We start from the raw sequence: 16,263 nt of genomic DNA on the forward strand, positions 1-16,263 counted from the left end.
AAATAAATTACTAGGCTTTATTTAATACAAAGCTACAGTGTATTATAAAACACAATTCATACTTTGAACCACTGTATTATAAAGCAGTTAACTATTTGTATGATTTTGCATTTATTTTGGTCAAAGGAGAAGTAACTGTACTTAATATTTGGACCATAATGTATTCAATTTGCATCACCACATGCAGTTATTCTGTCTATAGTTTATCTTTGATTGTCAGATATTAATAACTATATTTGTTAAATATAGTTACTCAACTCGATCCCTGTAGCCCACCTACACAGACATATTACGTAACAAATACAACTCGAACCTGAAGTTATTACTTAACATTATTTTACTTATAGTGCATAAGTAACTCCATCTTCTACACAACGTGCCGTCTGTGAGGTATCACTTTATTAGCAGATACAGCTGTACACTGCTCTCCTTGGTGGGAATCTTCGGGCGCACTTTCCGCACACCTGTTCCGCCCTCGGCCTCCGGCAGGCGGCGCTGCGGTATCGCCGCGGTCCGCTGCAGTCAGTTGGCCGACCGGAGCTTCATGGAGGCAGCAGCTAGGCTGTGCCTGCGGCGGCTATAAGATGCACACAGCCCGGGCATTATGCGACGGAGAGGTACCTGGAAGCTAGCAAAGACCACTGGTTCAGTTCAGCAGAGGGGGCGGGGGGGGAATTCAGGTTCCCGCAACGCTGAATAAAAATGGCCGGAATAATCAAAAAGCAAATTTTGAAACACTTATCACGGTAAGTGTGATTTTCGTTCAGGGGGGTTGGGTTAGCTGCACTTAGCCCGAGCTGGATGATGGACCCGCCGTTAACGCCGCTGCCGCGCCACGCAGAAACCGTTGGTTCGCGTCCGCTGGTACCGTAACGTGACATGTAAGCTAGCAGCTACATCGACTTCCACTCTGGTTACCAGTTAAACCGTAACACCTCAAACACATTACGCTTTTCTTAATGCTGCTATGAGCCACGGACCGTCTTTAATGCTGGCTTTAAAAAGCTGTTATTAATTATTGCTTACTTTGTCTCTCTGTGTCACTTGGGGGTCTAGGGCCCTAAATACATATCATATTCAAATGTGAAAAGGCTTTAACGTTATCCTTAATAGCATCTTTGGTTCTTTACTCCTACTCAATCCACAGCTATGTCTTCTTCAAAGTTTATTTTTTATCATCTACACCTTTCCAGAAAAAAATGCATCAGGGATTTCTTTCTTTAATCCCACTTCAAAGTAGTCAGCCGTGATACTATTTAGTCTCATCACAGTCTTGTATTATTATTTTTTTTAGCAACATTCACCCAATCAGACACCTTGCTGTGCAAAGACAAATGTTGTGATCCGGTCAGCATCAGCATCAGCATCCTCTCCACCTCTGGCTGGTTGCTCTCACTTGGTCCTACGGGATGCTGCTCTTCAGGAGTATTAAAGCCCGCTATGAGTTTTTAAAGGTCTCTCTCGTACCCTTCCGTGGAAAACAGGAATGTGCTCTAAATCAGGGGCCGGGGGTCGAGCGTCTCTTATTCTCCTTCCCTCCGCTGTCTCTAACAATCAATAATTAAAACACATTTTTGCACCGTGCAGGGGACGGTGGAGACGGAGACTTGCGAGCACATTGATGTTGATGGATGATTGGCTTTAACCTCTGAGCATCTCTTGGGGTTAAAGGTCTGACTCGTGTGTTGCAGGACTCTTATGATATTTTTAAGGCCGGCGGGATGAAGACAAGATCTTCTCCTCATACAAACTGAGTGTCTAGATCGTCTTAGTAAGATCTTGACGCTGTTTACGTTTAAAACAAAACAGTTTTAAGTTTGCACAATGACTTCTTTCTTGCCGCTTGGAAAGCTCTGGTATTTCTCTGCCGTCTAAGCCACGCTAATCTTTCTCTTTTTAAATAATAGAACCACTATTCAGCAGTTGTTTCCCTAAAGCAGTTCTTATTTATGGATACTAGCAAATCACCCCCTTTGTGTTCGGACACTCCAAAATGCTCATGTAACCAAATGCACAACGCTGCACAGTAGCAGTTAGATATTTCTGGACATGTGAACTAGCTTTAACCCTCAAGCATCACTCATTAAAGGGCCTTGAGGAGGGGGGAGCTGATGTGAAATGAAAGCCATGCTCCTGTTCTCTTGTTTCTCAGTGACTAAAGGGAAGCTTTAGTCTTTGACCGGGTTACAACGTCCAATGTAATGACTTGACCACTTTCTCATTTGTTTCATTCGTATTATTATTACTATTACTAACCATGCTAGGACACAGAAGAGCTACGGTGCCACTTGGTCGACGCTCTGAAATGTTGTGGATGTGTCCGATCAGCGCTCATGTCGTGTGGTGAAATGTAAAATGAAAATACCCAAACAAAGTGTTTTTCTCTCCGATTGCTGCGGGACCCTCCCTGTGTGGGCTTGCAGCCTCTTCCTGGCCGCTGTCTCAGGGTGACTCATTCATTTGCACTACAGGGGATTCCGCTAATAGTTCACAAAGGCTTTGGAGTCGTACAAATGCAGATCAGATGATTTGCTTATCAACTTTAAGTAGTCTGCTCACAGTTCTCATCCCGGGTATTTTTATAGATGCTAAAACATACGTAACAAGCGGTGACTCGTCTATTAAACCTTCACTCTTGTGATACTTTGTACGCCATAAAAATACTTGATATGTCCACATAAATAGTGTTGCAGCATGCCCAAAATACCAGGATGTCCCGATGCATCCTGTCGCATTTTGCAGTATGAAATCTTTTCTGGCAATTCTGACCCAAACTTTAAAATGCAACGTTATAATGATGATGAAGAAGTTGTTCCCAAACAAATGCGTTCCCCAGGCAATTGTAGCCCCTCAAGTTTGCGGTTCCCTTAGTCGAAGTTCTACTTGCCTCCTATAGATTTTATGCTGTGCATATTCACTCTTAACCCAATCTCCTCTTCCTCAGGTTCACCAAGAACCTGTCCCCGGACAAGATCAACCTCAGCACGCTGAAGGGAGAGGGGCAGCTGTCCAACCTGGAGCTCGATGAGGAGGTTCTGCAAAACATGCTGGACCTGCCCACCTGGCTCGCTGTCACTCGGGTTTACTGCAACAAGGCCGCCATCAGGGTACGTCCCCAGCGACCGGTCGGGCCGGATCGTCTCCCTTTTCTCCACAGAGAGAGAGATCCGACACAAAAGGCCCGGAGGCCGCAGTGATCCTGAGACACTCTGGCTGCTGTGCTCAGAGCCGCCATGGTGGTTGGTTTGTGTTTCCAAATGATACAGATAAAGCCACGGGTTTAAGATCCTAACTCCGTAACGTGTTCTACCATTTTTCACCACGTTGTAGGACAGTATTATTTGTGTATCTGTCACAGCTTCTCGTTTTGTGGCATTTGTAGCATGCATGGCATTTGTGGCATTCATCCTACAGGGAGTTTCTGTGGTGTCAACAGGGTAACTTCTGAGAAAAAACATTTCCTTTGCAACTGCTACTGGAATCCACTTGTTCCGCTGGCAGTCGACCTATTTTTAGACGTGCCACAGGATAACCTCGCTCCGTTACCAAGGCCACGGCATTTGATTTTACCGTTAGTCTACTCAGCCGTTGGTCATTTATTTAATTAGGAAACATAACTTTGTAATAAAGTATAGATAATCATTGATAATACTTTGAAATAGCATCATTGAGGGTATTTTCTTTCTTTCTGGTCCGTCTGTGTCTAATCAGGCTTGCCCACTTTGTTTCTTATTGCCACTTGGTTTAGTTGATCAGATAAATGCTGACCCAGTTGATAGCTGACGTAGATATTTGTTGTCTGCCACACAGCGTTGTTGTGTGGCAGATGTTGTGTGTCAGGAGCTTGATGTCCTCTGTGCACGCAGTGAATGACAAACAGTGTCTGTGGCTGACTCTGTTCCTTCTAGATACAATGGACAAAGTTGAAAACAAGCCCCATCTGTCTGGTAAGTTGTTTTGGTCATTCTCCAAAAGTCCTGCCCACTGTCCGTCCCCCCTTCATCTTTTCATCTCAAGTCTCTTTAAGTGACACAACTATTGCACTGCTGCTCCAATGATGCTGCTTTCTCTCCTGTCATCATCTGTAAATGTTACGTCCTCCATCCGTCGTTGCTCACTTGCAGTATCACAGTTTTCTTCTTTTTTGTGCAGTTCCTGGATAAGGTGGAGGTAGAAATGAGGACGTGTGAGGAGCCGCGTCCCCCTAACGGCCCGTCTCCTATAGCTATAACAGCGGGCCAGAGGTAAGCCTGCACCAACCTCAACCACGTGAGGCCACGTATCCCCTGAACGCCTCCGCCCACCCTTCCCTCCTTTCGCGTCCCTCCGCAGCGAGTACGGCTTCGCCGAGAAGGTGGTGGAGGGCATGTCTGTGAGGATCAACACCATCACCATCAAGGTGCAGGCCCGGGCCTTCCGCGCCTCCTTCGAGCTCTGGCAGCTGCAAGGCAACAGCCTCAACCCCAAGTGGCAGCACAGCGACCTCCGCTACACCCGCGTCACCGACCCGAAGAGAGGAGAGGTACAGTGCGACACACTTTAGCCCCCCCCCCACCCCCAAACCCACCCCCTCCACCCTGTCCTTCGCCCTTTTTCTTTTCTCCATCGCTTAATGAAAAATAAATAGTGGCCCCACGAAAGTGTCGTAACGTGGCGGGTTCAATCGTAGCTGAATGCTTCTCGTTTCAAACCAGGTGTTGACGTTCAAGGAGATAAACTGGCAGAGTCTGCGAATCGAGGCGGACGCCATTGAAAGTAGCGACCAGGACCTCGGTAGCACGCCGCTACGTCTCATCACCAACCAGGGACGCATTCGCATCGCTCTGAAGCGCAGGGTGAGACTGCCAGGGGGGATCCCTTTAAAAAAATTTAAAAAAAAATCACAAAGCTGATCTCATCTAAAGTTGAGTTTAACTCCCCGGGGTTCTGTCCAGATAAAGGACTGCCACGTGCTGGCATCCAAGCTGCTCTTCATCCTGGACGACCTGTTGTGGGTGCTGACGGACTCTCAGCTCAAAGCCATCATCCATTACGCCAAGTCGCTCAGCGAGGCCATGGAGAAGTCGGCCCAGCAGAGGAAGAGCAGGACCGCTGAATCCCTTCAGGTCTGCTCGTGAACGGGTAGAGCAATAATGGCATCAATGCTGAGTAGTAATGATAGGATCGGTACTCATCACGTCTCAGGAATTGTTATTTCTGCATCCATTTTAAACGACATGGCCACGATCATTATACTGTGACCGCCCTGCTCTCACTAGCACATCTCCACGGAATTATTTTCTATCTTCTATCTACAGTTTGTCTCATTTCAGCACCTTTTTAAACAGACTTGCCCTACATTTATTGTATATATTTATTTTTCAAGTCATATTTATTATTGGAATAATTTGACAAAGTATGAAGCTGCGGGGAAGCTACAAAAGAAATGACATAATTACACAAAGAGCTTACTGTCTTTACTAATAATCCGTCATCATTGCTTTGAATTCACAGACAGAATTTCACACATTTGTCTGGATGTATTTTCCATACGTTATAGATTTTGTGGACTTGTTTCCAAGTTATCTTTGTCGTCTCCGTTTGACCTTTGACCCCCTCCTGTGTTTTTAGACTGCTCCTCCTTCGCCGGGCCTTCATAACCTGTGGACAGAGACGCCGCCCGCCCCCACCGGCACCCCCAGCAACATGAGTCAATACTTCGACCTCTACGACGTCAAGGAGTCTTCTTACCACACCTTCATCTCCCGCTTGGACTTACACATATGCAACGACAGCTCCTCACCGGATGACGGTCAGTTTGAAACGAGACGCCATCATGTCCCGAAAATGTGGTTGCGTTTTACTTTTATTTTATTTTTTTAATCGGCTGGCTTGTGACATTGACACAGATGAGGCTCCTCCACCGGGCTTGCAAGGCGCCATGCAGCTGACATTCAGGAAGCTGGGCTTTGACTACTACCCCGTCCACAGACCCGGTGAGTGTGAACGTAGTTTTTAACCACGGCGTTCATTCAGGACCCGCCGGTATGGAACGTGTTTATGGGGAATAGGCACAATTTGTTTTTTTTGTTTGATTACAAATTAGCAATATGCATGAAATGCTCCATACGCAGAATGTCTGAAGTCTTTGCTGCCGCTTTATGTTGTAGCTGACGGATGCCGACACTGGGAGCGCCACAGTGGGGCCATGGAGGCCCAGGCCCAGTGGGCGGGGAAACTGCTGCAGGAGTACCAGAGGAGAACCGAGGCGTTTGGGTTCCCGGGGCCACAAGCCGAGGGACCTCGGTCGGCCACGGAGTCCTCTGCAAAGACAGGTCAATGAATGTGAAGATTTGTGTCTCGTTTTAAACCTGCACGGATTGAAACTCCTTCGAGCAGCCCCCGTGCGTGACTCCTTCCTGCTTGTCACGGAGTGTCCGGTCTCTCACCCGCGTGCTTCAGATGGACCGCGCAGTCCCAAGCCGAGCCCCATCGACACCGCTCCCCCAGGGCCGGCGCTGAAGAGGCTGCGATCCAGCTGCGTGGTGGTCAGGATGGACGACGTGGACATCCATCAGGCGAGATTTAATCACCCACTGATATGATTATCCTGCGCCGCCAGAGGCCTTACTTCAGTAATTGGACCCAGGGACATCTGTTCTTCAGAGGGAGGCAGTCGGGCAGTAACTCTGACAGGGCTAGAAGTCGCTTTGCATTTAGAAGATTGAAGCGCTGACCAAGCAGTCGCAGACGCTATTGATGTGGGGAAAATGGGAGTTCATTATTGTGAAATTATGAATCGACCCTCAGCCACAGACACTGTGGATCTATAGCGGATGATACAGCAGGGACGGTTCCTACGACTCGCTTATCATCTCAGACGTTTGTGACCACCAGGCTCCCATATATACACACATATGTACGTATCGCACATCTATACGTTGATCCTCTTATACACATGACATCTATTGCACTCAGTCCATCCGGGAGAGGGGTCGGCTCTCTTTTCCATTTCCTGTGCCGGTGTGAGAGTTTTAGGACTGAGGATGTTGCATGTGCACAGATTGTAAAACACTGAGGGAATATGTGTCAAAAGATGAAAGGAATTGAGTTGTAATTGCAGCACTAGCAACCTCTGCCTTAGTTTTCAGTGAAGTACTCGGCTTCTCTGGTGCCTTTCGCCTGAAATCGAGAAATCACAGTCACTTCACTGGTTGTGCAAAATCACTTTGGACATTTCACTTTTCATCTTGAAAGTAACATTCAAAGCTATTTAAAGTACAAAACTTTAGCAGTTCCCCATTTGATAGAAGAAGGGACACCAGGGGGAACTTGTGTACGTGTCTGGGTCTCCACCTCCAGCTTATGACAGGAAGTCTCTGACATTAGAACTCACGTGGTGTAGTTCCGTCATGTGGAACATACTTGAGTAATTGAGTTCCTTTTATTAAATCTTGAAATGAGCATATCCATGGAAAAAAAAAGTTTAGTGATATTTCCAGCACTGTTCTAACGTCTGGCCCCCTTTTAACATTCAGGTGTCTACGAGAGGCCGTCAAAACAAGAAGACCCGCTCGCTGTTATCCTGCAACCGCAAAGCCATGCGTTTGCCAGACAACGTACCAGCAGTTCATCTGCAGTTCACCGAATACTACTTTCCTGACAACCCAAGTTTTTCAGGTAAAATGCACGTTATTTTAGGTTTAGTATGACAATAAGGGATGTGGTGCCTGTTACTCTGCTTTACTCTCATATTGTTTTTTTTTAACCTTTTTATATTAACTATAGTGATCCTGTTTTTTTTGTTTTTTTTTGTGCTACTGCTTTGCTACATTAACTCGAGCGTATCTGTCGCCATCTGACCTCCCCCCAGTGCCCACATCCAACCTGTACGCCCAGCTGAACAGCCTCCAGCTGTGTGTGGACCCGGCCAGCGTGCTGTGGATCAACCTGTTTTCCAGAGGTCTGCTGCACACCCTGGACCAGGTCAAAGCTTTCTACCACCTGAAAGACAGCAGCCGGGCAGAGGAGCATCTGGACGTCCGGATGGACGCCACTCTGCTCAAGGTGAACGTGTTTTTAAACACGGGTGGCTTCTTTTATTTTTAGATTTGAAACACATGGTTGAATTCTTTTCTTTTTTTAATATTCCTTTTTTATAGTTAATAATCCCCTTGGATTCTTCCATACTGGACCACCCGGAGCGCCCGCAGTCCCTCTCTGTCACCGTGCCCCAGATGGTTCTCAGCAACACCCGCCTCTGCCCTCACAGCTCCAGAGCTGACCTCCGCGCCGCCTACAACCAGTTCGCCAGCCGCCCCTTCTTTCAGCGCACACCTCCCTGCCCCCACCCCAGAGACCAGAGTGCCTTCCACGCCGTGCCGTCCACCTTCCTCCAGCACGCTGAAGAGGCCGAGCCGCGACCCCTGCACGCAAAGCCGCCGCGATCCCAGGACGTCTGGTCTCTCGGTCTGTCCCGCGTGAGCCTCGGTTTCGACGGAGCTCGGCGATTCCCCAAAGGCGGCACCCAGCCTTTTGTGGAGCCCTTCGCCATGTCTGTGTGGATGTGTCAGCCCTCCTCCTCCTCCTCCTCCTCCTCCTCCAGTCCCAGCGGAGCACACCAGCCTCCCGCAGAGCAGGAAGAGGCATCGCTGGCCTCTGTCCACTTCTTGGCCCACACCATCACCCCGGTGAAGATGTGGCTCAACCACTACCAGTACGTAGCCCTGCTGCGGATGAAGGACTCCATGGCTCGGCTGGGGGCGGAGCTGGGTCGGGACCTACGAGACGTGAAGCAGGCTCGCGGTCAGAAGACAAAAGCCCCCACGGTGTGTCTCGCCCTCGCGGTGGACTCCGTGGAATTGGGTCTCCTGTTGCCCCCCGTGTGCACGGAGGCCGAGGAAGAGGTCCCCCACACGCCGGAGACGGACAGCATGACGGACTCCGACATCTCCCCCGCTCATCGCTCTGCGGCGCCGGGGGACGGCGGCTTGGAGAACGGCATCTCCTCCCTCGGCGCCGTCCCCGCGGACGAGCGGGATGGAGCTGTGGAGGAGGCGTGTGAGGCTGTCGAGGAGGGGACCACGCAGGAGGACGCCCCCGTCCTCTCTCCTCCGCCCTCACCCGCACACTCCCCCGTACTCCCCCGCGAACCCTCCAACTTTAGCCTGGAGGGAGAGCTGTCCAGCGCCATCAGCGTCACCAAGGACGCCACCAAAGATGCCCTGACTGCGTCGCTGGACCTGACCAAAGGGGCGTTCTCCATAACGAAGGACGCCTTCAGCATGCTGAGTCGGGGCTCAGGCATGAGCAAATTGTTCGGTACGCAGGCAAAGTAAGTGCTGGCGCTCTCCCCCGCTGTGCTGTTGGCAATATAATCGGGTTTGTGTGTCTGGAGCCCACGCTGTGCACCACATGCTTTTACCGGCTGTTCCTTAGCTGATTGTGTGTGTGCTCGTAGGGAACAGCTCCCGCGCCCAGACGACGCCTCCCCCTCTCTGGCGGCAGGCCTCCGTGGCCAGTCCATGAAGCAGTCGCCCTCCCAGCATTCCTTTGACAGCGCCATCTTGGACGGCAGCCTGCCTGACGAGTATCTCTCCGTGGACAGCGATCTCAGTGACAATTTTGTGATTCTGACGATGGACTCAGGTGCTTCAAACGGCGACTGATATTTCCAAAGTGATCGCGCTGAATTTACACACGTGACATGCGCTGTAATCTCCCGTTTTCCCCCAGAGTCGGGCGCCAACAACACTCCTGCGGGCAGCCCGGCGCCTGGCACCGAGGGGGGCTCATCGGCGGACCTCAGCAGCTCTCTGTCCCAAAGCATCGAGGACCTGTCCCAGGACACGGTGGGTTACTTGAATTACTTGATTGAATTGACTCCACCAGCCGGGTCGCCGTCCCGCACAAAGCGATATTAACACGCGACTTTGTCACTCCAGGCCTCGGTGTTGCTGCTGGTCCTGAGTGGAGCCGCGTGCACCGTGGAGGTGAAGGGAGACGACCAAGTCGTGGCTGTAGAAGCTCAGAATCTGAGCCCCGTGCAGATGGGCAACGTCAGGGTGTCGGAGCTGCTGGCTGGCCTCATACAGGGTGACTTAAACAACATGTGTTCATAGTCTGATCTAATCAGTCGGTTTTGCATCACAATCTAGAAAATACGTTATAAAAGAAAGCAAAAATAAATATGTCTGTTCTGATCAGTGGTCCATCTTAAAGTTTGGGTCACTCCCACGTTGGCGGATATCTGATCACAAATGTCCCAGCCGCATCTGCTTTTTGTACAATGCCTCTAGTTCAGAAGTCTTAATCCGTGTCCTCCTTGGGTTACTGCAGCTCCGAGCGGACCGATCCCCAATCGGGACCCACAAGGGGCCGGCGGCCCCCCCGCAGTGTGCCTGAGGGCAGAAATGGGTCCGTCTGCAGCGCGACACTCTGCCGCGGCCGAGTCTTGTGGCTTTTTGGACGTGAGGGTGCGGGACTGCCGGGCGGAGCTGCTGACCTCCACCGTCACCAACATCGGGCCCTTTCTGGAGGACGAGTTCAGCGTCGACAGTCAGCCGATGGCGTTACACATGAGCAACGTCACCATCACCGTGAAGGTGGGTTGTCCATGCTGTCGACGTGATTTGTATACGCTATGAGATCTGTGGTTCATTGTGAGGATCTCTTTCAGGATGACAGCCCTAAAATCTACCCCACGGCCCCCCAAGCTGTGCCAGCCTCGTTTGTGCTCGATCAGCTGCTCCTCGAGCGCGGCGACGACGGCGTCATGAGGCTCCGAGGTGAGCGAGGAGGGGGGGGGGGGGGGGGGAGAGGGAGGGGCAGTGAACCGTAAAAACCACAAATGCACCTGCTGTGACGTCCTCACAGAAGGTCATCACACCGCTTCCTTTTTCGCTTGCAGCTGAGCGTTCAGACCCCCCCGAGGTGGCCGGCTCGCACGACTCCAACCATTCTTGCTGTGATCAGAAGCAGCGCGAGGTATTTATTTAAGTGAATTGCAATGCATTTGTATGTCATCTGTCTCATCCTTTCCACTTTCAAAAAAAGGCACATTCATTTTTGTACAGTGTTAATTTTATTTTATTACACGTGTACCAACCACCGAAAACACATGGATCAGACCTGTAATCGTAGTTCTATACCTACAAGGATGGGATCTGCTGTATCATAGGCCTCTATTTGAAAAGTATGCCATCAGGGATCATTACATGACCTCTGGCCCGGTTTCTATCGCAGTCAAATCTTATCGTGCCATCCAACAAAAGGACACCTTTGTCTGGTATTATGATGCGTGTGTGTGTGAGGCTGCCAAGTGTAACACGAAGGAGTGGGAAATCAAAATAAATATATCCAGTGTACCTGCCTGATGCTCCCAGATGGGTCCTTTTCCCCGACACCCTGCGGGGCGTCGCAGGGGATTGCGTGAGCAGAATGTGACATCGGCCCGCTTGCCAGGGACTAACCAATCCACTGATCCGTTACAGAGACGAACCCTGGAGACCCGGCTCTCCGACGCCGAGGCTGCTCTCACCCGGGCCCTCAGCGACCGAGAGCGCCTCCTCCTGGAGGTCCGGAAGCACGAACCCGGGTTCACTCTCTGAGACCTCTGGAACCGCTGCGTCACTGCTGCTGCCCGGGGGGGGGTGGGGGGGGCGGGCGGTGGCAGGATGCATCCTGAACCAGCGAGACTCGATAAAAGCATCTGTCTGGACGGTGGACAGAAGAAGACGAGTCCGTGCTGTGTGCGTCACGCCGGTCATGAGATTACAAAATGAGCACCTATGGCAATTATAAAAAGGGTAACTGAGTGAAGTGACTTATAGGTACGTTTATGGTACTACTTTTTTATCTGGCAGTCTGGGTGATGCTCACTGGTGTGACACAAATGAGCCCTGCTGATTCCCCATCCAAAAAGCAGCGTGGACAGGAAACCTGCACGGTTCAATAACACCTCTCTGCGTTTCCTCATTTGTGTTTCGGAATGGAGCACATGCCAAAACCGCCCTCTTCACACGGCCAGATAGCTGCCCGTCCTTCATCTCTACCCGACATAACCGCGCCGTGCATGCTTTGTGAACAGCGCGTTTACATGTAGCACATTTACAGATACATTTGTAGATTACTACCATTCAAACATACTGTGATATTATCCGCTGTTACTTATGCACTTTTTTTTATTTTATATCAGATCAATGTGCTCCGTGATCAAAATCCCCCTGAGAGCAAGTTGGGCACAGTAGATAGTCACTATTTAAATGGATTTAGTCCTTTTCATTTTTAACTCGCTGGTTTAAGGCGGTTTGGGATCAGACCACCTAACAGTTATATTACGTGATTTCCAGCAAACATCTCAGACTGCTAGTGTTAATTCCTCTGTGCACATTTGTCCCGTATAGTACAGTGATCATGCACTCTCGTGTGTAGTTATCTAGATTGGTTGAAGCAAGTTTTTTGGGTTGTTAGACTAACGTTCCTTGACAGTACGTTGAAGCCATATCAATCAAAGAATAGGACATTTTAAAACGTGTAGGTACTGACGATCCATTGCACACAGGGCGTCATGTAACGGAACAGATTCACTACGAAAGCTTTTAGTGGGTTTAATAACATCAATTGTGAGAATAATGTTGTTAAACAGCGCAGTCAGCTACATGCTAGGTACAATGTTCTCTTGTTAAATCTGTGGTGTATTCTTGCCTGTGCAGGGTATCTATGTTCTGTTAGTGGTTACACAGCTGGTACAGCCCACCCTTCACCTTGGTGTGCTTGGGAGCCCCCTGGTGGCTGAACATGTCAGTGCAGCCGATATTTTAAACCATCACTTTTTATTTCTTAACTTTGGCTGCCTTACAAGCTATGAATTACATTTTTATTTATTATAAAATGACAAAGAACGACAACACTACACGTCTTTGATGTGGAACTATTCAATGTTTAAGCTGTTTTATTTTTGCATGCCTTAGTAGACAAAGATAGCAGTACAATGCAACATGTAGCTGTGAATTCAGTTTATAGCCACCTTCTCCTGTTTAGTAGCATTCTTGTTTGGCTGACCAACTGGTGCTCTGGGTTCCATCTGCTTACAACCATAAACAGCAGGATGGAGAATGATGCAAGACCTATTTCAACCTAGTGAAATGTTGACACCGAACGCATGTTGCCTAGTTTAAGCCTTGTGAATTACTTTCACTTTGTGTGATGAATTCACTAGTTTGCACTTGTATCGATGTAAAACAGTATGTCAGTTGTGTATTTTTTTTGTATAGTCTGTCACTTTATTAAGACTAATATAAAATTGGTTCTATGAACTGAAGCTAGTATGTGGGAAATATTATGAAAGAATAAATGAACACATTCCAGTTGTGCCAAGTGTGAATAGAAAGGCATGCTTCCGTTTAACAAATGGCATCCACATTTTGTTATATAATATACAGCAAAGTATTGGTTCAAGTCTCACCTCCATTATGTTAGAAATGTGAGCTGTGGTTTGTCACAGTAAAAAAAAAAATTCAACTTTTAATTTATGTATTGTGAGACATTAGTTCTGCGATGGGCTGAATGATGGCAGCCAACTACCACCGTAAGATTTTATAAACAGAAGAAAAAAAACAGTTCACCAGTTCTTTAAAATAATTGAGGCAAAAGACCAAGACAGTAAAAAAAAAACACTATTTACAACCATGATACCATGAATATAATTTCACACAATTTGCACTGTATGCTGCATTTAGAAAGCTAGAGGTGAATGTTGAGTAAGAGGACCTCATTTCAACAGTTGCCTTCAAGTACCAAGTGCCTCTTGGTATTGTCTGAAATGGTCCTTCTTCAATACTCCAGTTACTGATTTTGACTTGTGTTTTTTTCCACACGCTAGAGAACCATTGTTCAAATCCCAGGACCACTTCCCCATGAAATCTAGAGCGTCTCACTGGAAGAGGATTTGCTTATACTTGGTATTGGGGATCTGAGCTCGGCTCTTCAGCCTCCTCACCGCCTCCCTCATATGCTTGGGCTGAAGCGGTGGGGTTTCTCCCCACTTCTCACAAACGTCCAATGCTGTGAGGACATAAGGAAGACTATTTAACTACATAATACGGAGATTTAAACTGCAGTACAAATGAGCTATTTTCATGGGTTTCATTTTTGTCTGTGCTCACTCAGCCACTCACCTTCCTCAACAATTTCACCGGCAAACACCTTGGAAATACCAGACATGGCGATCACCACGTTCTGTGACACTGATGATCCTGTTATGGACTGGATCAGCTAGAAGAAAAGAAAAGACACAGAGCCAATAAATATAGTTTTAGAGATTAGAAGAAAGAACCGTCGGTGTTTAAAAAATACCTACCCTCTTGATTGCCGCCTTTGGAAAGGCAGAGCGTCTGTACATCTCATAGCGATTTAGCTGCTCTTCAGAAAAGGAGGACACCAAAACTCTGTGGAACAAGTGGAATAAGGGGGGGGGGGGGGTGAAGAGCTGGTCACTTGGATGACATTGAATGACATTACAATATACTGCGATAGGTTCTTACTGCATCTTTTGTATTTCATCCTCGTCGACCTTTTGGCGCCTCTCCTTTTTCTTCTCTGGTTCCAGCTTCAGCCTTTTGGAGGCTTGGTCGGAGGTTCCCTCTTCCTCATCTTCCTCGGCTGCCACATCCTTTACGATGGAGGATAAAAACAATTAGATGCAACGAGATCAGTGAAGCACAATAGTTCAATCAAGATCGCATTCTTTTACATTTAATTGTTGTGTGTTGCTTGTATTTAGGTCATAACTAACACGTTTTTCTGTTGTTGAATTGAAAATAATCATAAACGGTCCATTTGTCTTCAATCAGAGCTCCAGGACTCACAGATTTCTCCTCCTGTTTGACCTGATCTTGCGAGGAGGACTCTTTGTTTACGTCCGCGGGTTTAGACGCGGCAGGTCCATCCTCAGCGGCCTCTGGTTTCGGATGGTCCTCGTTGGCAGAGGTCGTTCTCTCGGGTTTAACCTCGGGCTTGATGCGTGCAGGGTCGGCCATAATCCCTCAGGTCCCTCCAACATCGGCTGACAGCTTCAGACACTGGAACATCAACACGGCACTCGATTGGCTAACGCTAGCTGAGTTAGCATCGCGCCGGCTTTGCATAACGTTGCACAACTCAAAATACTCCGTAACTAGACGAGCTATGTGATCTGAAATTAATTTTAGCCGAGAAGCACCAACGACGAGTAGCTGTACATAGTGTGGTGTTAATAATCGAGTTTTACAAAAAAATTAGGACGGATACCACATGCACTCACCCTCTCTGCAACTAGGCGTCAATTAAACAGCGGCAAAAGCGAGCTAACGGTTGCAGTGAACTAAATAACGATAGCTTCGTATTTCATGCTAGTTAACAATATAGCTCAAGAATAATTCTAACGCGGAGACACCGCAGGGCACACGAACATTCAGTTTGAGAGACTCCTTATTCTTAAAGCAATGATAGCGCCAGGGTGCTTCTCCTGACTTTTTGATCGCTTCTTTAGGGTTTCCGTTTCCGGTGTTACACCGAAATCTGTGACCCATCAGAAACTGTAACCGCAGAGGGCGCTGTTTCACATCGTCTGCTCGTGCGTGCTAGACAATGGAGGGCGAAGAAGAGCGCCTACGCAAACGGCTTAAAGGTTTATACATTACGTCCACGGATGAAAGCATCATATTGTAGTGTTAAGAAAAGAAACAAAATATTTAATGGACCAGCACATTGGCTAAGTTGTTAGAATATGTGACCCCACTGTAACTGCTTAATAAAGCAGTTAAACTTCAAAATATTGTTTGGGGTTGTTATTTCATCTCTTCACATTACTTTGGACTGTAGTGTAGCTCGCACGAGCAGACGATGTGAACCAGCGCCCTCTGCGGTCACAGTTTCTGATGGGTCACAGATTTCGGTGTAACACCTGTTTTGAACAAACTTTATAGACACATGTCAGAAGACATAAACACACAAGGCAATACATCGAGAGTAGTAAACAGGCTAGCATTAAACGAGTTTTATTGTCTACTGCGGATTTTACTATATGGGGGAATTATATTTTTTATTCCTTTAGGGAAATCTGACACGAATACCAACAATACTTTTGAATTATTCTTAATAGTCTCGCCCACACACTCGATGTAACTGTTATTATTAGTAAAACCTTTCACATTAAAATCGACAATTTACATTTGAGTGACTACAAACTTGTAGTCAAAAGGTTAGTTTCCGTAAGTTGCTTAAGACTCGCAGACATTTAAAACA

The 16,263-nt window shown here is 47.9% G+C and overlaps 2 protein-coding genes across 2 annotated transcripts; one reads left to right on the top strand and one right to left on the bottom strand.

The window, feature by feature from the left end:
* Window positions 1–507: 507 nt before the first annotated feature.
* On the top strand, window positions 508–11,632 carry bltp3a (bridge-like lipid transfer protein family member 3A). Its single transcript, XM_037479195.2, has 21 exons — window positions 508–746; window positions 2,945–3,107; window positions 3,909–3,947; window positions 4,153–4,244; window positions 4,333–4,522; window positions 4,695–4,835; window positions 4,935–5,105; window positions 5,611–5,791; window positions 5,889–5,975; window positions 6,150–6,314; window positions 6,442–6,557; window positions 7,518–7,659; window positions 7,853–8,046; window positions 8,142–9,313; window positions 9,440–9,627; window positions 9,715–9,830; window positions 9,924–10,074; window positions 10,318–10,583; window positions 10,658–10,766; window positions 10,889–10,965; window positions 11,472–11,632. The coding sequence occupies exons 1-21, from the start codon at window positions 703–705 to the stop codon at window positions 11,586–11,588; spliced, it is 3,921 nt and encodes a 1,306-aa protein (XP_037335092.2). The 5' UTR covers window positions 508–702; the 3' UTR covers window positions 11,589–11,632.
* Window positions 11,633–12,929: 1,297 nt separating this feature from the next.
* taf11 (TAF11 RNA polymerase II, TATA box binding protein (TBP)-associated factor) lies at window positions 12,930–15,538 on the bottom strand. Its single transcript, XM_037479196.2, has 6 exons — window positions 15,281–15,538; window positions 14,847–15,059; window positions 14,523–14,650; window positions 14,339–14,426; window positions 14,157–14,253; window positions 12,930–14,043 (listed from the first exon to the last, which is right to left on the bottom strand). The coding sequence occupies exons 2-6, from the start codon at window positions 15,015–15,017 to the stop codon at window positions 13,913–13,915; spliced, it is 615 nt and encodes a 204-aa protein (XP_037335093.2). The 5' UTR covers window positions 15,018–15,059; window positions 15,281–15,538; the 3' UTR covers window positions 12,930–13,912.
* Window positions 15,539–16,263: the final 725 nt, after the last annotated feature.

The sequence above is a fragment of the Pungitius pungitius genome, chromosome 1, assembly GCF_949316345.1.
Source record: "Pungitius pungitius chromosome 1, fPunPun2.1, whole genome shotgun sequence".
In the NCBI taxonomy this organism is placed as follows: domain Eukaryota; kingdom Metazoa; phylum Chordata; class Actinopteri; order Perciformes; family Gasterosteidae; genus Pungitius; species Pungitius pungitius.

Bases quoted from the DNA above. Each gene is read 5' to 3' on its own strand.
- bltp3a (XM_037479195.2), top strand. From the start codon at position 703: ATGGCCGGAATAATCAAAAAGCAAATTTTGAAACACTTATCACG. The intron at 5,792-5,888 runs GTCAGTTTGAAA...ACATTGACACAG, and splicing joins CAGCTCCTCACCGGATGACG to ATGAGGCTCCTCCACCGGGC. The intron at 10,767-10,888 runs GTGAGCGAGGAG...TTTCGCTTGCAG, and splicing joins CGGCGTCATGAGGCTCCGAG to CTGAGCGTTCAGACCCCCCC.
- taf11 (XM_037479196.2), bottom strand. From the start codon at position 15,017: ATGGCCGACCCTGCACGCATCAAGCCCGAGGTTAAACCCGAGAGAACG. The intron at 14,427-14,522 runs GTAAGAACCTAT...CTTGTTCCACAG, and splicing joins GATGAAATACAAAAGATGCA to AGTTTTGGTGTCCTCCTTTT. The intron at 14,044-14,156 runs GTGAGTGGCTGA...ATGTCCTCACAG, and splicing joins CGGTGAAATTGTTGAGGAAG to CATTGGACGTTTGTGAGAAG.